Source organism: Chiloscyllium plagiosum, unplaced genomic scaffold (genome assembly GCF_037043375.1).
Source record: "Chiloscyllium plagiosum isolate Xiang-an unplaced genomic scaffold, Cpla_swu_hap1 HiC_scaffold_14, whole genome shotgun sequence".
NCBI classification, from domain to species: Eukaryota; Metazoa; Chordata; class Chondrichthyes; order Orectolobiformes; family Hemiscylliidae; genus Chiloscyllium; species Chiloscyllium plagiosum.
Genome location: NW_028270152.1, coordinates 66,076,902 through 66,097,015, shown reverse-complemented (window position 1 = coordinate 66,097,015; position 20,114 = coordinate 66,076,902). Strand labels below are relative to the sequence as shown.

The window sequence follows — 20,114 nt, the reverse complement described above, 5'->3', positions numbered from 1 at the left end:
AAGAAATGCAAGCATTGTCCAAGTGATGTTTGTGGGGGCATGCTGTGTATAATGTGTTATTACACTTTCTACATTTTAAAGAATGCACTGACTAAAGAGTTTTTAATTTGTTGTAAAGTGGTTTGAGACATACTGAAGTCATGAAAGGGAACTATACAAATTTAAACACCTCTTTTGAGGTGCTCAGTAAAATTTAAGACTTGGTTTGGAGTAGATCACTGACTGTACTAAGAGACACAAGCATCTATAATAGCATAGGCATAACGTGTGCCATGTCCAGGCTTTCACTTATTCATACAACATTAACAGATTACACACGGTCTTGGTTACAATTATACTTATTTTTGTATTCACACACCCTTATTTTTAAACAGCTGCACATCATGAACAAAGGCCAGTTGACAAAGTTTAAACCTCAAACCACAGCTCAGTGTGAAGTAGATGACTGCCCACTGTCTCCATTGCCACAGCTCCAGTTTTCAGGCTGTTTTAAATTGAATTTTTGTATCTGCAGAGTTGCATAGGATATGAGCACAGAAATTCAGAGGGGGTGGGGGGGGGGGAAAGAGAGATAGAGTGTGGAGAATTGCACAACACATTTGAGTTCAGTAGGAGCTTAAATCAGCACAGTAGATATTGGCAGATATTTAATATTACATGCAAATTTCCTCCATCCTCTAACGTGGTCAAACGTGTAATGTGTTGGAAATCCTATGAAGGCAGGCAACGAAGTTAAGTTTATAGTGGGAACTTCTTAGAACCATCTCATTATGTTGCTTACGAACTATGAAACAAAATTAACTGCTACAAGCCGTTCTGACCACATGAAAAACAACTCATTAAAAAGGTAAAACACTTCAGAATGTCCAACTATGACTTGAATAGAATTGCTCTGTGATAAAATAAATACAAAACAATTTTTCCAAGTGAGGATTGAAACAGAGAAGAATATTGCACAATATCATGCATGAGGGGGATATAGCTATGGTGGACAATGAGTAGGCAGTGTAGGATAGAGCATTATATTCCAACTGGAAAAGGTAACTACTAAACAGAAACGATACCACAATTTGAAAATGCTTTTATTTCACACTAGCTCCAAAAACTATCAAATGCTTTGCACTGTATCATGAACACAACAAAGAACACCACACTTACCTGGCTCCGACTATACCCAGTATTAACAACTCAAGGGAAATAGAAACAAATACCATGCTTTATCTACTACTTAGAATCAGAATTGTAACAAGTACTTAAGTATTTGTGCTGGTTATCTCCAAGAGAAGGCAGTTAGTGCCAGTCTTTCCTCATGACCCTGCATTCCAAACGTGGGGTCCCTGTCAAAGTAAGGGTCACTTTAAGCTGAGCAGTGTTCTCTGGAATATGGCTTACCCATTTGGTGGAATTTAACTAGACTGAATACATTATGATTGTCTGATTTCTAACCACCATCCATGTTAGAATGAACCAAGGGTGCAGCCAGAGTATTAGGCTAGCTGCTACTATCTTTCTTTCTAGGTGTGCCTGAAAATATATTGTATATTGGAGGAGGATAACATATTTAAAGAACACAGTATATATCTGAAGTCAGATGAATGTACAATTAATGATGGACTTTTGCACGAGTGTGTCTTCTGCAGCAACATTGCATTTTTTCAAGAATCTTAAGAGTGGGAGTGGGAAGAAAAGGATAAGTTGCAAGAGATAGGTTATAAACTGTTTTTACACTGAAGGATAGAAGCATGGAAAGTCATTCCACTCCTCATCTCAGTTCCAGTTACCTGCTTTTGACCTGCATCTCAGAAGACCCCAAAACAACAGAAAACCCCAACAGAAATATGACAACAGTCTTGGTCTTCCATAGTTAAATGTGCCAATGGAGGACAAAGTGAGTAGATACACTCGACTCCTTGAACAAAATGATCCAAATCCATTTTTAGTTTGGATTTTTTTTTTTTAAATCCAAAATAACGGAACTGAAAAGGATTAACAACATACAAGCTAAAACAAGCTGAAGATCCAAATATTCTTTTGGATAATTCTAATTCAGGCACTAAATTTAAAAAAGAATAAAAATATGATGAATAAATAGATAAAAAGAAATAATGCACAGTTCAAACTAATTCCTTCAAAACCAAATTTTCTTCATCTTTCCTCAAAGAGCAGGGATTTGAACATTTTTGGAACTGAGCATTAAATAAAATTTATTCATGGCAAACTTCAAATGTGCCTCTGTGTTGCACTAAAACAAACAAAAAAAAAAAATCTGTAAAACTCTTGCAGTTCAATATAAAAACCGAATTGTGCATCTGTTTGGCTGCTGAACTTTTATAAACGGCAAACTCAAAAACGCCACCTCAGCCAAAGTTCCAATGAACAGATTCAAAGAAAGGACAAAGTAAAACAGCTGGAGCTTTTGGCAAGAATCAAAGTTAGCCGCTCAAGTCACAAGTCTTATGGGAGAGAGCTGTACTTCAGTTGACTTAATTTCTGTATTAATTGACTCACTGTCTTCACTGGACTTCCAATCATCTGTGGTAAATTTCAACTCGGGACCATTTTGCGAATCACAGCTTGACAGCCTTGAGGCTCAAAACATTTTCCCTTTCCATTGTTCCCACAACTGTACATCGATTGTATTGTTACTGCTTTGGCCATTTTGATGGTTCAAAGTCCAAAGTCCAGTGTTGACAAAACCTGATGCCCAACTTGCTTCTGCACTGTAATGAACAGTTTGCTACCACACTGGCCTGCTGTCAGTTACAGTAGTGAGTCTGGTTCTTTATGTAGTAGGTGAAGGCATCAGGGAAAGCTCAGCAAGGATTGCCCAGAACACATCGAGGGATAAATGGCTTCAGTTAGGTGGATAGATTGGGGAAGCGGAGACTATTCTCAATGGAGAAAACTGAATAGAGGTGATTCAACAAGGGATTTGATGGAGTAAATATGGAGGAACGGCTGAACAGTTCCCATCAGCAACACGGTAAAGGACAGGGTAACCAATTTAAGGTGATTGAGAAAAGCAGCCCTGGTTTCTGAGGAATTTATATTGCACAGCGAATGGTTTGGATCCAGATTGAACCACCACAGAGGATGATGGAAGAATATTCTGCACAGTCTTTAAAGAGAGATTTAAATCTAAAAAAGAAAACAAAAATGCAGGGATATGGTGAATTGGCAGTGTGGGACCCAACAGTGGGGGGGGGGGGGGCACGGTGGCTCAGTGGTCAGCACTGCTGCCTCACAGCACCAGGAACCCAGGTTCAATTCCAGCGTAGAGTTTGCACATTCTCCCCATGTCTGCATGGGTTTCCTCTGGGTGCTCCAGTTCCTCCCACAGTCCAAAGATGTGCAGGTTAGGTAGATTGGCTATGCTAAATTGTCTGTAGTGTTAGGTGCATTAGTCAGAAGAAAGTGGGTTATTCTTTGGAGGGTCAGTGTGGACATGTTGGGCCGAAGGGCCTGCTTCCACACTGTAGGGATTCTAATCTAATCTAATCAGATACCTTGATCAGTGAGCAGCATGGACACAATTGGCCAATTAGCCACTTCATGCGTTTTTATTCATTCATGGGGATGTGGGCGGCACGGTGGCCCAGTGGTTAGCACTGTTGCCTCACAGCGCCCGAGACCTGGGTTCAATTCCTGCCTCAGGCGACTGACTGTGTGGAGTTTGCACATTCTCCCCGTGTCTGCGTGGGTTTCCTCCGGGTGCTTCGGTTTCCTCCCACAGTCCAAAGATGTGCAGGGTCAGGTGAATTGGCCATACTAAATTGCCCGTAGTGTTAGGTAAGGGGTAAATGTAGGGGTATGGGTGGGTTTCGCTTCGGCGGGTCGGTGTGGACTTGTTGGGCCGAAGGGCCTGTTTCCACACTGTAATGTAATCTAATCTAATCTAATTATTTGTTGCCAATCTTGAATTGAATTGCACGGTTGACGTTTGTGGTGAGCTGTCTTCTTGAACCACTAATCCATGTAGGATAGGGACATTCACAATGCCAACTCAGCAGATGCTTCAGAGTTTGGACCCAGTAATGCTGAAGGAACAAAAATATATATTTCCAAGGATGGTGAGTGTTTGGAGGGGAGCTTGCAACTTTTCCACATATTTGCTGCCCTTGTCCAACTAAATGGTAGAGATCACGGGTTTGAAAAGTGCTGTTAAAGCCACCTTGAGTTACTGCAGTGCATCTTGTAGATGGTACCACACTGCTGCTACTGTGTGTTGGTGGTGGAGGGAGTGAACATTGAAGATGTTAGATCGTTGCCAATCGATGAGGTTAGGCTGCTGGAGCTGCACTAATCCAGGCAAGTGAGGGAGTATTTCAGTAATCTCCTGACTCCTAACTTCTCATTGGTGAGCAGGCTTTGGGAAGTCAGGAGGTGAATTACTCACTGCACTTTTCCTAGCCTCTGACTTGCGGTCGTAGCCACAATATTTATATGACTAGTCCAGTTAGGTTCTGGTAACTGCCAACCCTCAGGATGTTGGCAGGAGGGTATTCAGAGATGACAATGTCAATGAGAATCAAGCAACAACAGATTCACTCTTGTTGGAACTAGTCATTGCCTGACATTAGTGTGGCACGAATATCAGTCCAAGGCATTAGTACAAGTCTTTTCATACACGAATATGGAAAGCTTCCGAGAAGTTGTAAGTGATACCGAACATTGCGCAGTGAACATCCCCACTTCTGACCTTCTGGACAGAAGGTCATGTATGTAGTAGCTGAAGGTAGTTGGGCCAAGAACACTCCCCAGAGGAGCTCTTGCAAGAGAACCACCTCCTCATGCGACTGAGATGACCTCTAACAAGCATAATCATCCTTCTTTGTGCTTGGTATGATCAAACAGTGAAGAGCTGTCCCCTGATGACCATTAATTCTAGTTTTGTCAGGGCTCCTTGGTGTCAAATGTGGCCTTTTGTCAGACACACCCCTCAGTTTCCCTCTCGCATTCAGCTTTTTTGTCTATGTTGAGGCCAATGCTGGATTCAAGTCAGAATGCTGAGTGGCCCTGGCAGAATATACATTATGCTGTAAAATTTCATAACTCTGTCAAGCTAGGACATCTGGTGTCACTATGCTTCTAGAGTCAGAGTCATGAAACATTGAAACAGGCCTCCAGTCCAAGCCAATCATGTTCCTAAACTAAACTAGTCCCACCTGCCTGCGCTTGGCCCATATCCCTCCAAAACTTTCCTATTCATGTATTAGCCTAAAATGTCTTTTAAACATTCGAACTGCACCCGCATCCATCACTTCCTCCGGAAGTTCATCCCACACCTGAACTACTTTCTGTGTGAGAGGGTGGCCCTCCTGTCTTAAAAAAATCTTTGTCCTGTCACCTTGAAAATATGCCCTTTCGTCTCGAGATCCCCCACCCAATGGGGAAGACACCTGCCTTTCACCTTCAAAACCTCTACAAGGTCGCCATTCAACTTCCCCTGCTCCCAAGTCCCAGCCCATCCAGCCTCTCTTTCTATTTTAAGCCCCCTGTTCCTGGCAACATCCTGGTAAATCATTCCTGAACCCTCTCCAGCTTAATAATATCCTTCCTATAACAGGGTGACCAGAACTGGACAGTTTCATCCAGTTACAAGAAAGCCTATGTGTCATCAGTTACCAGGGCAATGCATGTGTTTTGTTTTGCGGCAGGTGACTTTCCCACAGGAGTAATGACAACAATCAATCCCAGTTCATGTTTTTCCCCAAACTGGGTCAGGGTAATGGAGAACTCAAAGCATCCAGCTCTTGGGAGAGGGGAACTACAGCGAACAACCCAACCAGTGATAATATTCCATACCTGCAAACTTGTGCTTTGATCAGAAAAGGGGGAGCTGAAGAAAGTTGTGACGATACTCATGACAGTCTCAGTGACGTATCTCTCTAGGACATTGTCAGCATGCTTTCGGTCACTCGTATTGTTACACACCTGAAAGAGAGAAGTCCAAAGACAAAGCTAGTCAGGTGTATCTGGACATTAAACTCGCTCCATGACTCATGCTGGAATTTTTTCTTTTCCCCAGGCATTGAGTCCTCTTGCTGGAAAAGGTAGCAAGAGACAGTGCTAAATTGCCACAACAAGACTCACTGTCTGCTCCTCCAATTAGGCAGTTGGAAGGGCAACAACAAGCAACATTTCTCCAACATGAAGTCCAGGGGTCCTTCCCACCGAGAGCTGCTTGCCAATCAAAGGCAGACAGTATGCACACTCAGTTAAGCCACAAATTGGCTATTGCTGGGAGATCAACTGATATCACGAGGGACAAAGTGTCAGGTATGTTTTCTTTGGAGGGTGTGAGAGGTGGTTGTGAGAGGTGGTGATCAGGCTCTCTCTCGAGGGGTTTAAGAGGTCATATGAGTGTGCAAGAGTGCAACTCTCATTGGTCACCCCCCTGTCCTATATGCCTTGATTATAACAAATCAGGGCAGGCCAGGGGACCCCAGCATCAACTGACAAGCTGCCAGCAACCATTTACCAGTCAAGTGGGTCCGCTCTTCCTAGTCTCTCCTGGAGCTCAGGCCTCAATTGGCAGAGCAGGACAGTGAACCTTGGGCCTTCCCTCCTTTGACACAATTTGTCAGGTGGAGGGAGAAGTCAGCAGAGCTCTTCTCCTGGGATTCTTTAAATCTCTCGCTGCTCATCTCTTGTTGTACCAGCAAAGTGTGCAGGCGGAACGGTGCAATTATATGATTGAAATGAATAAACTGCATCACTCGATTCAGCACTGACTGCAAGAATCTTTGTTGTCACTTTGAAGTTCTCATTGAAACCTCAATTTTTCCTGCATTTCTGGTCTTCAGTTAAGAGCATGAATGGAATGTGCAGAAATTAATAAGTTCAAATCTCACCACAGCAATTTGGGAATTTGAAATCAGTCCAAGGAAATTGGAAAAACAAAAGCTTGTTAGCAATGATGTATCATAAAAAGGTGTTGAATTGTGATAAAATACTAATGTCCTCTGGGAAAGAAAATGTGAAAAACACGTTTCCATCTCTGCAGTCAATTCATGTCAGGTAAAGGAGTAAACTAGTTGAGGATTTGGTTCCCCCCCCTCCCCCTCCATCTGATGCAAGTGATACAGTAAGGAACCTGCAGCTTCATGATATAGTGAAGGGAAATAGTATAGACATATGCAACTGAGGGGTAGCATGATAGTCATGCAAGTGAAATAAGACTTAAGACATAGAACTGAACAGCACAGGAACAAGACCTTCAGTCCACTATATCTGTGCTGACCATAATGCCATTCTAAACTAACCCTATCTGCTTGCATATGGTCCCTGTTCCTCCATTCCCTGCCTACTTGTATGTCTGTCTAAGAGCCTCTTCAACATTATCATTTCTACGTCTGCCACCTCCCGTGGCAGAGCATTCAAGGCACCTACCATTGTGCAAAAAAAAAAAACAAAAAAAAACAAATAAAAACTTGCCTTACACTTTAAACTTTTCCCCCTTAAAACTAATATTTGACATTCCCAGCCTAAGGGGAAAAAAAAAACAAATTGTCCATCCGAGTCATGCCCATTATAATTTTACATATTTCCAACACCCCTCAGCCTCCGATGCTCTAGTGAAAGTCTTCCAGGTTTGTCCAACCTCTTCATAGCTGACACATGTCAATCCAGGTGACATCCGGCTGAACCTCTTTTGCAACCTCTCAAAAGCCTCCATCTCCTTCCTACAGTGTGGCAATCTGACATGCACTCAGTACACGAAACGTGGCCTAGTTTGATATGTCCGACTAGCTTTCCAGATTACTTGCTCTAACTGCAGATTAATTTCCTGCAATTAATACACTAGGATGCCACTGCATATCAGAAGCTCAACAACTTCTCACCGTTTAGATAATCGGCCTTTTTTGCACTTAGTGTGGAAAGAGGCCATTTGGCCCATCAAGTCTGCAGAGACACTCTGAAGAGTATCCCATCCAGACCCAGCACCACCCCCATCCTATTCTCATAACCCCACATTTATCATAGCTAGTCCACATAACCTTCGTATTCCTGTCTGCTATGACGCAATTTAGTGTGCCAACTAGATGGCTTGGCCATATCTTTGGACTGTGGGAGGAAACCAAAGCACCCAGTAGGTTACCCGTACAGAGACAGGGAGAATGTGCTAACTCCAGATAGACAGTCACCCAAGACTGTAACTGAACATGGGTCCCTCCTGCTATGAGGCAGCGTGCTGCCCCAATACCAGGGACCTGGGTTCGATTCCTGCCTTAGGCAACTATCTGTGTGAAGTATGCACATTCTCACTGTGTCTGTGCAGGCTTCCTCCCACAGTCCAAAGATATGCAGGTGGACAATTTCACACTTTCCCATTTGCTAGATGCTTGCCGAATCATTGTGGGCTCCTTATGTCCTTTCATAATGCACTCTCCTACCTATATATAAAAAAACTTTGGATAATGGAAATCTGATCAAGAATAGAAAATCTTGAGAGAAACTCGGCAGGTCTGAGTGGAAGGATATACCTGTAAGGGTTGGATAACCACAAGGAGCAGGAGGAACCTACCTGAAATATGAACACAGCACAGGCCTATTTGACCAAATGATCTGTTTGCGCATTATCCGTTCTAAGTAATGGTCATTCTGAAAGCATTCCAGTCAATACAGTTAGATCAAAGGGAACTTCAATATACTTGTACGACCATAAATTCAAAGCACTCTGAACTGCTGGTTAATCATGCCAAAGTCATCAAAAATAAAAGATGGGGCAAGATAGGACATTATACAAGTTGACGATACAGGGCAACCCATGTATGCGTGGAATCGTTTTCAGTTACCCGTGGATTACCGCACCCCAAACATATTATAGGCAATCAGGGACAAGGAGGCTGCCAGGAAGGGGTGTTGCCCATTGAAATGAATGAGTTTGCTCCTATCTGCGGTAGGTCCTGGAACGTATACTCCAAAAAGGTACAGGGCGGGAGACTGCTATAGTTGCCATTCAAGTGCAGATCAACCCAAACCCAGAACGGCCTTCCGTTTTTAAACTGGGTAATTTTTGCATCTACTAGTCTTCAAAGGACCCAGCTAATCAACTCCTCCAACCAAGTGCAATATTTTCAGAGCTTATGTCAGACCCCTTTTCCCATGGGAAGAGAGCATTGTTGGCAACACCAACATTTGTTGCCTATTCCATACTGCCCTTTGAGAACAGTTATGAGTCGACCACACAGGGTTACATGGAGACCAGAATCTGCAAGGAGAACAGATTTCAATCCCAGAAGAACATCAGTGAACCAGACATGATTTTTTTGGCACAGTCATTGACAGCTTCATGGTCACTATTACAGAAGAGCTTCCATTCTCGTTCATTTTGATTAATTATTTCAATTTAAATTGCATGAACTGCTGTGGTGCAATTTGAACCCACATTCCCAGGGCCTCTGCACTACTTCTTCAGTGGCATTACTACCTATCACCAGGGCACCACTGGGAGCTTCTCGATTTCTCATGGGGTGACAGAGTGCTGCTGAAGGGCAGTTGCATACATTCCAAGTGTAGAAGAGTGGTACTGCAATACAGATTGGAGCTTTTTCTTTTAAGATTTACTCCTGTAGAATATTTCACAATTGTAGACACTGTTTGCCAGTCTCCACCCCACCAGCTGTCTTGGCACCACATGCTACTGCTACATAATGCTGCAAAGCAGTAGAAAAGCATTCAATACACAAACAGGCTTGCTGTTATTAAACAATATGCTCAAAGAAGTCTGGATGGCTGAAAAAGTGCTGCACCACTTTCATATATTATGCAAAAACCACCAAATGAAGAACAACGTTCTTCTTCTTCATGTTACCACTGACCTCTTGCAGGGCACAAATTCCATAACCAATTCAAGATATACAGCTCTTTCAGTCACACCTACTTTCTTCTCAATCTATCCTCATGACTTCCTGTGTTCATAGTCCCTCTGCGAAAGAGATCTGCTACTATCAAAGTCTCACTCTTCTTTATGTATGAGCCCACAGTTCTGGCTGTATCACATCCAGAAGGTAGGTCATCACATTCCATAGCTCGGGATAAAAGGATTGACATATCCCCAAGAGTCAGCCAATGATGCACAGCCACAGCTGTCACACTGAGTGCTGCTCAATAAAGAGGACATTAAGTAGGACCATATATGTCATGCAAAGTCACTAAAGGCACGCGTAATAATGTTAAATTCAATACTTGCCCTGCATATATCAACAAGAAAGTTCTCAAAAAGCTTCCACATGTGGTTGCTTGTGTAAATTTCCTTCATTTCCACCTCTGTGTCCACATAGCAGTGATTGAGGAAGTTAATGTAGGCAATCTTCACCTAGTTATAAAACAAAAACATCAGCAGGAAATAATCTCAGTAACAAAATCAAGAGATGTCTGAAGGGCGAGAATATTTAATGCCATTAAGTTAACATGTCCAATCAAGTCATTAAGCTAAAGATGACAAATGGATGAATGGGATGTCCCCACTTTGAGAGAAAGTGAAATTTTCAACATCAGTATTCCTCTTGAGAATCGGAAAATCCTGCTGGAATACAATCAAAGCTCTGGAAATGAGGTTGTGCATCCAATATCTTCACTGGAGAATGGATGTGTAGCATCTGATCAAAGACTCAGATTCAGAAAATAAAATATAAACAACTTTACCTAAAGTTACAAGAAGTTAACATTGAAACACTGAGTAAAACTTCACTTCTAGCCCTTTGTTATAACAATTAATCTTGTGGTGTTTTGATTATGAAATGCATGTTTTCTCAGGTGAACTTTTTTGCCTAACTGTAACCAAGCATAAGCAACTTTTTTGTGAATGTGCATGTCTTCTGAATGATTTAAAATTGGAACAAAATTCCCACCTACAGCAGGAGTTATAGGATGCTGCCAGAGAGGAACTGAAATCCTTTTTAGCAAGTTACTAATTCCTCCAACTTAATCACACATTTTGCATTAGACCAGAGACCCGAAACGTCGATTTCACTGCTCCTTGGATGCTGCCTGAACTGCTGTGCTCTTCCAGCACCACTAATCCGGAGACATTCTACTCCCTAGCAGCCAGCCAATCAGAAATTTGAGGTTGTGAGGTTCCAAACATGATCAGGTTTGGCTGTTGTTGGCACTGACTTGCAGCTTTGGTTGGACAATGATTTCTGTGTCTTCAGTTTAAAGGCAATCTGCTCATGATTTTGCAATAAAAGAGTCAGACGGGGTGGTTAGAGATTAGGAATCATTAGTCACTGGCAAATCTGACAACATGACATTCGCTTCAGCAGAAACAGACCTCAAAATAAGAGATCAACTCAAATAAGCTGCAGCAATGTGAACAGGTAAATAACAAAAAAGTGGTTTGAGTACGAAAGGGAAGAGAAAAAAAAAGGTAATCTTCTGTCAAATCTTTTCTTCTTGCAGTCACCAGCAGACTATCAAGTTTCATAAGGGGCAACAATTCATTAACATGTGAAAAAGAATATGAGTGGTCAGTTGAGTCATTGCCAGTGAACTATTGCTCCTACCCCACCCCAACTACCCATCAAGCATAAATTGTTGCTTCTTTTGCAATTCTGTCCTGATAAGTCTAACATTAAAAACTTCAGTTACATAGCACTTTCAGCAATAGATAAATATAGATTAATACAGATGAGATATAATAAGATAGATTGATTATATAGGATAAGCTATATCAAAGGTTATATTAAATTGAATAAATTATGGAAGGTAGAAAATCTTAAACTCATTTACAAAACGAAACATTTTCACAAGGCTCACTCACTTCAGGTATGCAGTCCTCATGAGTTGATACTCTTACAATGTCATCTAGGGGCAAAAGGGAGTTGCACTTAATCTCAGTGTAGACATTCTTGCCCTCAGTGCAGACTGCCAGCAGCTCCACCAAGTGAATATGGTACATGAGAGGACTGTTCTCATCCATCCGATCACGCTCAGAGCGCATCATCTGCACCAAGGTTTGGAATGAGGCTCGGTCATTGTAGAAAATCAGAACATCTTCTCCAGCGTTCACCAGCTGAAAAATTGCAATGGTTCAACAAAAAGGACATCAGCAATTTTGTGAGCCAAGTGACATTAGGGTTACATTAGAAATTAACGAGCACTTTTAAAGGGAATGTGGGATTGCAAACATTGACCACGAGGATACATCACCTAACTCTTGAATGGAAAACTAGTTTACCTCATCTCTACAAAACTCCCCCCGTTGCAATAATCTGGGATGGTGAGGAGCTGTTCTTAATATTGGAATTCAGACAGCAGTTTCTTAACTTTACACTGGACCTGCTCAGTGTTGGACAGCACACAGTGCATCTGGCTGACGCTTGAGAGAAACCGATTCACTTTGCTAGCATTAACTTTCCTCATCTCAATCTAACCAAATGGAAAACATCAACATTTTGAAAGGTCATCAATTTTCAACTTGCCAATGATGTTTTCTTCCTACATTAGACCAAAACTGGCAAGCAGCTGACACAAGGAAACTGCCTGAGGTTGTCCTGAATCAGGCTGCTTTAACGTGAGCACAAGTATGTGTGTTCTTCTGCGTGGACAGAGATCCAAGATCACTGAGCATAGCCTGGCTGAGGTCACATATTGGCTGCCTTTAATCTCTGGCCAAAACTCACTCCTTGCTATCACAAATAGTGAATGCAATGTATGCATTAAACATTTTAATCAATCACTCTAGTAGGAAGATATGAATAGGAAGGGTTTAAGAGGAAAATGGGCCAGGTGCTGGCAAACGGGACTAGACTAGGTTAGGATATCTGGTCGGCATGGATGAGTTGGACCGAAGGGTCTGTTTCCATGCTGTACATCTCTATGACTATGACTCTTTAACAGCCTCTACACCCTAGAATGACAAGTGCAGGTCTCCAAGTCTCCCTCCAATCCACTCATCATCCAGATTTGGAAATGTACTGCTGTTCCTGGGTCAAAATCCTGGAGTATCCCCCCCAATGGCATTGTGGGTGCCATAGCTCAATAAATGCAGCAGTTCACAAAAGCACCTTGGCACCACCTTCTCCAGGGCCATTAGGAATAGGCAATAAATACTGACCCAGCCATCAATGCTCACAACTCAGGAATAATTATTTTTTTTTAAAAAAAGCATAGCATAGCATAGCGTAGGAGGCGGCCATTCAGTCCATTGTTGTCACTCTTCAACAGTTATGCCATTAGTCCCATGTCTCCACTCTTGCCCTGCAAATATTTTCTCTTCCAGTTTAGACAGCATTTCCTTTTGAAAGCTGATATTAAATCTGCTTTCACTTCCCTTTCAGGCAAGTGCTTCCCAGATTGCAACAACATCCTCAACTGCCAACTAGGTCTGGGTACTCCAGCAAACCGGACCTCCGATTCTCAGGTTTTCTTCTCTACATACAAGTCGCCAGCAACCCTCAGCATGCTATTTTCCCAGGCAGAGCGTGGTTACTTTTCGGAGCGAAAGCTGCTGTGCGAGATGATGGCACAAGCCATGATTCAAAAGATGGATGGTCAGAGAGTGAGACCTCACTGCCAAGATCTGGCTTAAATGAGAGGGAGTGGGAAATGTTACAGTTGTGGTGCCTGCAACCCCGCAGTATCCCCATTAAGACCTGGAGCTGCCAGAGTACATGACTAAGCAAAGTGCTAATACTTAAAGTCAGCCCAACTCACCTCAGCCATTACCATGTCCTGACACTTCTTTATGAACTTGCCTTCCGCCTTCACGATGGTCTGTAGGAACTTGAGGTACTGGACGTTGCGGCCGTGAGTCTCAATGCAGTGGACAAAGTGTTGCACCACGCGCTCATTTATCTCACTGCACAGCTGGTAGTTATTCATGAAAATGTGCTGCATGGTCACAGCTTCCAGAATCTGCAACGACAAACCTCCTTCATCAGAGTTCTTACCAGCTGATCCCAAACCCACTCCTTCTCCTCCCTCCCCCAACTCTACAAGTGATTCTTAGAGCCAGAAAGCTTGAACCCAGGGAAGTACAACAATTTGGATAGTGGCAAGGAAGATTAGCAACGGACAAAGGTGAGTTCCACAAAATAGAAAATCAATTCAGAGAAATATTTTCTTTTTGAAAAAGCAATTTAGTCGATCTTCATGTCCTGTCCTTTACCTCTTAAGCCCTACATTAAACCATGTCTTTGGACATCTGCCTCAAGTTAGCATGAGTGCAAATTGTACATCATGATCTGGATTCAAACAACCACAGGAAGAAACATGTTTCCTCCCACCGTCCAAAAAAGGTGCGGGTTAGGTGGATTGGCCTTGTTAGATTACCCCACAGTGTCCAGGTTGGGTGGAATAGCCATATGAAATGCAGGGTTACAGGGATTATGGTCTTTTTTTGAGGGGAGGTCTGGATGGGATGCTCTTCAGAGGGTCAGCATGGACCCGATGAGCCGAATGGCTTGCTTCCACGTCGTAGGAATTCTCTCATTCCAAGGAAAGATTAAAACACAAAAAGAGTTTTGGAAGTATTTTAAGGATAGATGCTACTGTGCAGAAGAAAAGTGACTCAAAAATATAGGAGGATTTAGCAGCGAAGTGGGAGATAGCTAGGTAGAAGCTTGGTTAAAAAGGTGTGAACTAGTAGGAAATCCTTGAAAAGAACAACTACATGTCGGTTGCTCAGATATTCCCAAGTGTTTCACAGTCAATTAAGTATTTGTCATATGTGTTTATTGTTGTAATCTGGTACTGTGCACATCAACGTCCCAAAAACATCTGAGATTAATGAACTAATTACTTTTTTGAAAATAAAAACAAAATGTTGCAAATACTCAGCAGATCTGACAGCACCTGCTGAGAGGCAAGTCAAGTTTCAAGTCAAATGTGATCTGATGTGGCCTGACTTCTACTTTCCAGCCTGAATGGAGAGATCCTGGACTCCTCGATCAATCAAAAATATCTACCTAACTCAGCCTTCAATATTGTCCAGGAGCCAGCCTTCAATGTTGTCCAGGAGCCAGCCTCCATTAGAACGCTCTACCACAGCAAGCATAGTTTAACACAGAAGAGATTCCTCGATGTCCATTTTTGATCGGAGACCGCTTATGTTTTGGCAGGGTTCTGAGGAAGGGTCACTGCACCCGAAATATTGTGGGCGGCACAGTGGTTAGCACTGCTGCCTCACAGCGCCAGATACCCGGGTTCAATTCCCGACTCAGGCGACTGACTGTGTGGAGTTTGCATGTTCTCCCCGTGTCTGCGTGTGTTTCCTCTGGGTGCTCCGGTTTCCTCCCACAGTCCAAAGATGTGCAGGTCAGGTGAATTGGCCATGCTAAATTGCCCATAGTGTTAGGCAAAGGGGTAAATGTAGGGGAATGGGTGGGTTGCGCTTCGGCAGGTCGGTGTGGACTTGTTGGGCCAAAGGGCCTGTTTCCACACTGTAATGTAATCTAATCTAATTAACTGATTTCTCTCCACAGCTGCTGCCAGACCTGTGAGCGTTTCCAGCAGTTTTTCTTTTTGTTGCTCATTTTGAATTGTGCCTCTCCAAGAGAGGAAACAGCCTCTTGGCATTTAGCATTTCAAGCACCACCCTCAAACCCCACTCCCAGAATTATATAATATTTCAATATGATCTCAACTCATTTCTTGAACACTTCAAATGAGTAGAAGACCAACCTGCTCAACCTTTCCTCAAATTAACTCTGTATCCCAGGAAAGCAGCCAAGGGGATCTTGTCTGAATGGCTTCCAATTCAGGCGCAAAAGTAAGGAGACAAAGGTGCACAAAGTATTGCAGATGAGCGTCTCACTAATGCTCTGTCAAGTTGCAGCAAGATCTCCTTGTTTTTATTCTCTATCCTCCCTGCAATAAGAGGTTTGCCCTCCATTTACCTTCTTAATTACTTGCTGCAGCTGCACATTAATATTTTTGCAACTGATGCACAAGGACACCCAGATCTCTCTGGAGAGAGATGGCAGAATGCTGTGATACATTTAACTAATATTCTACTTTTGTATTCTTCCTGTCAAAATGAACAACCTCACATTTTCCCACATATATTCCATCTGCCAAACTTTGTCCATTCACCCCATTATACACAGGCTTTTTGTATCCACCTCACAGACTACTCTCCCAAGTTAAATCAGCAAATTTGACTACTCTGCCCCTTATTACTTCAAGTATTTTTCTTTTACTTCCCTAATAATGGGTTCTCAGAGGTTCAGAACTGAAGAATTATATTTCACCTGAAAGGTTAATTCCTTTTCTCTTTCCACAGATGCTGCCAGACCAAAGTTTGTTTCATATTTTAGGTGCGTCTTCTAGATTCCCAGCATCCACAGTATTTTGCTTTCATTTTAATCTTATAAGATACCACTTAACGGATAATATTAGGGGAACATCCTGCTCTTATGTGAAATAGTGTCATGAGATTTTTCTCAACTAGTTAAGAGACAAATAAGTGCCTCTGATGGTGCAGCATTCCCTCACTACTTGACTAAGGAGTCAGCCTGGACTTGGGGTTTAAAAACCAGTTCTGGAAGTACCCCTCAGGACAAGAACCAGAACAGTGCCTCTGCTTTGCTCACCTTGTGCTATTCCGAGTCAAACAGCAAATGGCCACAACCACTCGACAGATAGAGTCTAACAGAGTTCTATACTTGAGTCCCATTCTGTTTGTGTTCAATCTTTAAAAACTTTCAGTAAAACTGAACATACTTATAGGGAGGTTTCACCAATGGCAAATGTTGATGAAGACATACCTGCTCCCGAAGAGTGAATAGAGTCTTTTAAAACAGAAAGCTTCACCTAAATTGATCAAGAATTTGGTTAAAAGGTTAACCTTATGACACAAGATTTCAGGAGTTAAAGATTGCAATCAGCCAATGATTCATTCCCCAGAGAAGTTCCAGCAACCAACTATCATAAAAAAAACTGGTTGCTTCTTAAATCGTTGCAGGATTCCTACCTCCAACTACTCTCTGCTGAGTTTAAAAATTTCTCCACTTTTAATATGTCCCCTTTGGAGACTCTAATGCTAATTTGAAAGAATATTCTGCTTTACCTGCATTCTAATCTTTTATTGCTCGATTAATCACCTAACATCTTCTACTGTTGTTCTAATGGACGTTAAGCTAGCAAACTAGAGTCAAACCACAATTACACAGCCTTCAGTTTCACTGAGGGGTAGTCAGTACTTCACTTTTTTTTAAAAAGATGATACTGTAAAAAGCTGATGTGGTAACCTTCTAAGTATTGAGAAAGTGTAGAGTGCTGCATATTAAAGATGTATTAGAATGACAGATCATCATTTGAAATAGAAAGGATTTTTAAGCAATATAGAAGTGAAAGTACATTTCCTGGGAAGTTAGACATCCCCTTTTTATAATTAGAACAAGGTTTCCAAGTATAAGCAGTTGTGTGTGTATACTTCAGTTGACTTTTCCAACATCATCCTGTCACTCCAGAAAGTTTCAGACAAAGCACAAAAGGGAAAAAGAAATTATGTAATGTTTACATATGAAATAGCAGTAGGCCATTCAGCCCATCAAGCTTGCTGTGCCATTGATGATGATCATGGCTGGTCTGTTTATGTTAGGAATTCCACACTCCAATCTATCCAACACACCTTTCATTCCATTGCCTAACATAAATCTGCCTTAAAAACATTCAATAACTCTCCACCACTGGGGCAGTGTGTTCCAATGTCTCACAACCCTCAGAAATAAGTTCTGTCCTGGAAGGGCCATCCTTAAATTTTTAAAACCGTTCCTTCTAGCTCTCGACTCACCCAGTGGAAACTTTTTTTTATCCCCCCACATCCACATTATTAACAACATTCAGGATCTTCCATTATTCATTCAAGTTGCCCTTCACTCTTCTAAAGTCATGGGGAAACGCTGTTCCCGTAGCACCTTTACTTTATGACACAGGAGAACAGGATGCTCAGTGAAGATAGATTTTCAAGATTGTGGCCAATAGACTGTTCAACCTAAGCAAACTACAAATAAAGGATTGAGCAGAAAAAAAAGTGAAACAGATGTTGAATTCAGAATCTTTCCAAATGGTGCAAGAGGTTCGAAGGACTACAGAGCTATTTTTAGTTTCAGTGTTTGCCTTTCAGACAACAGAATTCGACTGTCACTGTGGTTCACGGCTCAGGTGACTCAGTCAAAGTTCAAGAATCCAAAGAGTTGCTGGAGAGAGAAAGAGAACCAAGCACAGACATTGGTAATCATTGAAGGAGAAGTGGAGGTGAAGTACACAAAAGGAAAAAGGAATGGTGAATGACTGTAAAATTAACATTGACTGTTGGAGCAAGGGAGGCTTGAACAAAGCTGGAAATGTGCTGCCAATGGCTCCATAAGGGCAAGAATGACAACAAAAAATACCAACACCACTCTGAAAACCAAAAAAGCCAGGAACTAAATCAATACAGTTTGGCAATCAAGAACAGAGCACTTGGGCTAGGTAACTATGATGGGCTGTTGGGCAAGTTGCATGGTTAATACATCAAGCCATTCAACAGTTTGGTTAACAGGAACAGTTAACTCCAGGTACATTCACATCAATCACTTTAGCAGCAGGATAATGGTCAGAAACTAATTAAATTGCCATGCTTATAACCTGCTGCTTTTAATTCCACAGCTGCTGGAATAATTTGTTAAAAGAATAATAAAATCAACAGTAGCGCTAATTTGGAGCGTGATTGATACATCTAACAGCACCCACCTGTCAGGCAGCAATACTCACCAATATTGATCAAACTGAACACAAAAATAAAAACAACGTAGGCTTGGAACCCAATTATGCAGAATACGCCACATTTTGGTACATCAGGACAAAAGATAGTGTTTCTTCAGGAAAATAATTAAAAGTACTCAAACTGTACTAGTCAAACAACGGAGTTAATTTACAATTTACTACCATTCAGAACCTGCAAGTCCACAGTCTTACCAGCAGTTATGTAAACTTCTAATCATATATACTTGGACTGAAGAGAGTACAACTTCCCCAATGCATACAGCGAGTAGCACCCAAAGTCTATTAAGACATTTGGAGACTTGGAAAACAAGCTGCCATGCATTTTTTTTTAAAAAAGTTAAATCTGCAGATCTTCATGCAAAGGCCCTGCTGACTTGAATTTTGAACGCTCCATTTAAAGCTAAATTGGAGGACAGGGTTCCTCAGCTAATGCATTTACTCTACATATTTCCAAACAAATGAATTAACAGTACTCCACCACTGGATTTTTTTTCTGGTTGCCAGTAGAAAGAGGGCAATAGAAGTGAAATCAAACATCATGTCAAGCCTCAATGTACAAGGCAAGTGCTTGTTAAATTATTATGTTGAGTAGTTTACCCTAGACAGTAGACTGTGGTGCTCTAAAGATGTTAGGCATGCAGAAGCTCACAAACTGACTGTACATTCAGGTAAATAGCAGAGATCCACATAATGTGCTAACTTTCCCTTCAGCGTTCTTGGTAAGATTTAAAACAAGTGTAAACCATAACATCTGGATTAACACAAGCACAATGACATTTCTTATTTCATATGGTATCTTCGTTTTCCTTCTGGAAAATTCTCTGATTAATAAAACTTGTGCACAAAGTGCAATAGATTCTCTTGCTTTGGTATCATGGCTAATCAGGAAAAAAATCAAAATATCACATACAAACCTAGACTATATCTGTTCAAATTGACATTATCCACAACGATGAGGACACAGTTAAAAATAACTCTTACTGGAAGTTGCATATTACTGCTGGCAGTGATACAGTTAGCAGTTCATCACTGGAATAATTGTTTTTTTAAAAAAAGTTTCTTAGTCATCTTTTGACACCAAGTTCTCTCAACCAAAAGAGTATCTGCTCCCAAAAACAAACCTGGATATGGAGAAAGTCTAAATGAGAGGGAGTTCAGATGGCAAAGGGAAAGAGAGGGAGAAGAGAGCAGTGATGGAGGGGGACAATGGATGACGAGGGGGAGTGGAAAACACACAATGAGCAAGGAGGGTGGGGATTGGGGAGCTGAGTTTAGAGTTCCAGCGAGAAGGAGCAGGAAAATACTGGCACAAGAACAAAGAGATAAACAAATAAAAGTGTGAACAATTAACGATTGGAAAATGGGCATTCATGTATTCATCAGTTCAATTTTTACCC

At 41.8% G+C, this 20,114-nt stretch overlaps 1 protein-coding gene across 1 annotated transcript in view; it reads right to left on the bottom strand.

The window, feature by feature from the left end:
* LOC122559178 (inositol 1,4,5-trisphosphate-gated calcium channel ITPR1) overlaps positions 1-20,114 on the bottom strand; it is a 205,366-nt gene that overhangs the window by 157,872 nt on the left and 27,380 nt on the right. The window contains exons 11-14 of the mRNA XM_043708559.2: positions 13,663-13,863; positions 11,768-12,019; positions 10,196-10,321; positions 5,806-5,934 (exon numbers count right to left, since the gene is read on the bottom strand). Coding sequence (XP_043564494.2) covers positions 5,806-5,934; positions 10,196-10,321; positions 11,768-12,019; positions 13,663-13,863 — 708 coding nt within the window. The remainder of the gene's footprint in view (positions 1-5,805; positions 5,935-10,195; positions 10,322-11,767; positions 12,020-13,662; positions 13,864-20,114) is intronic.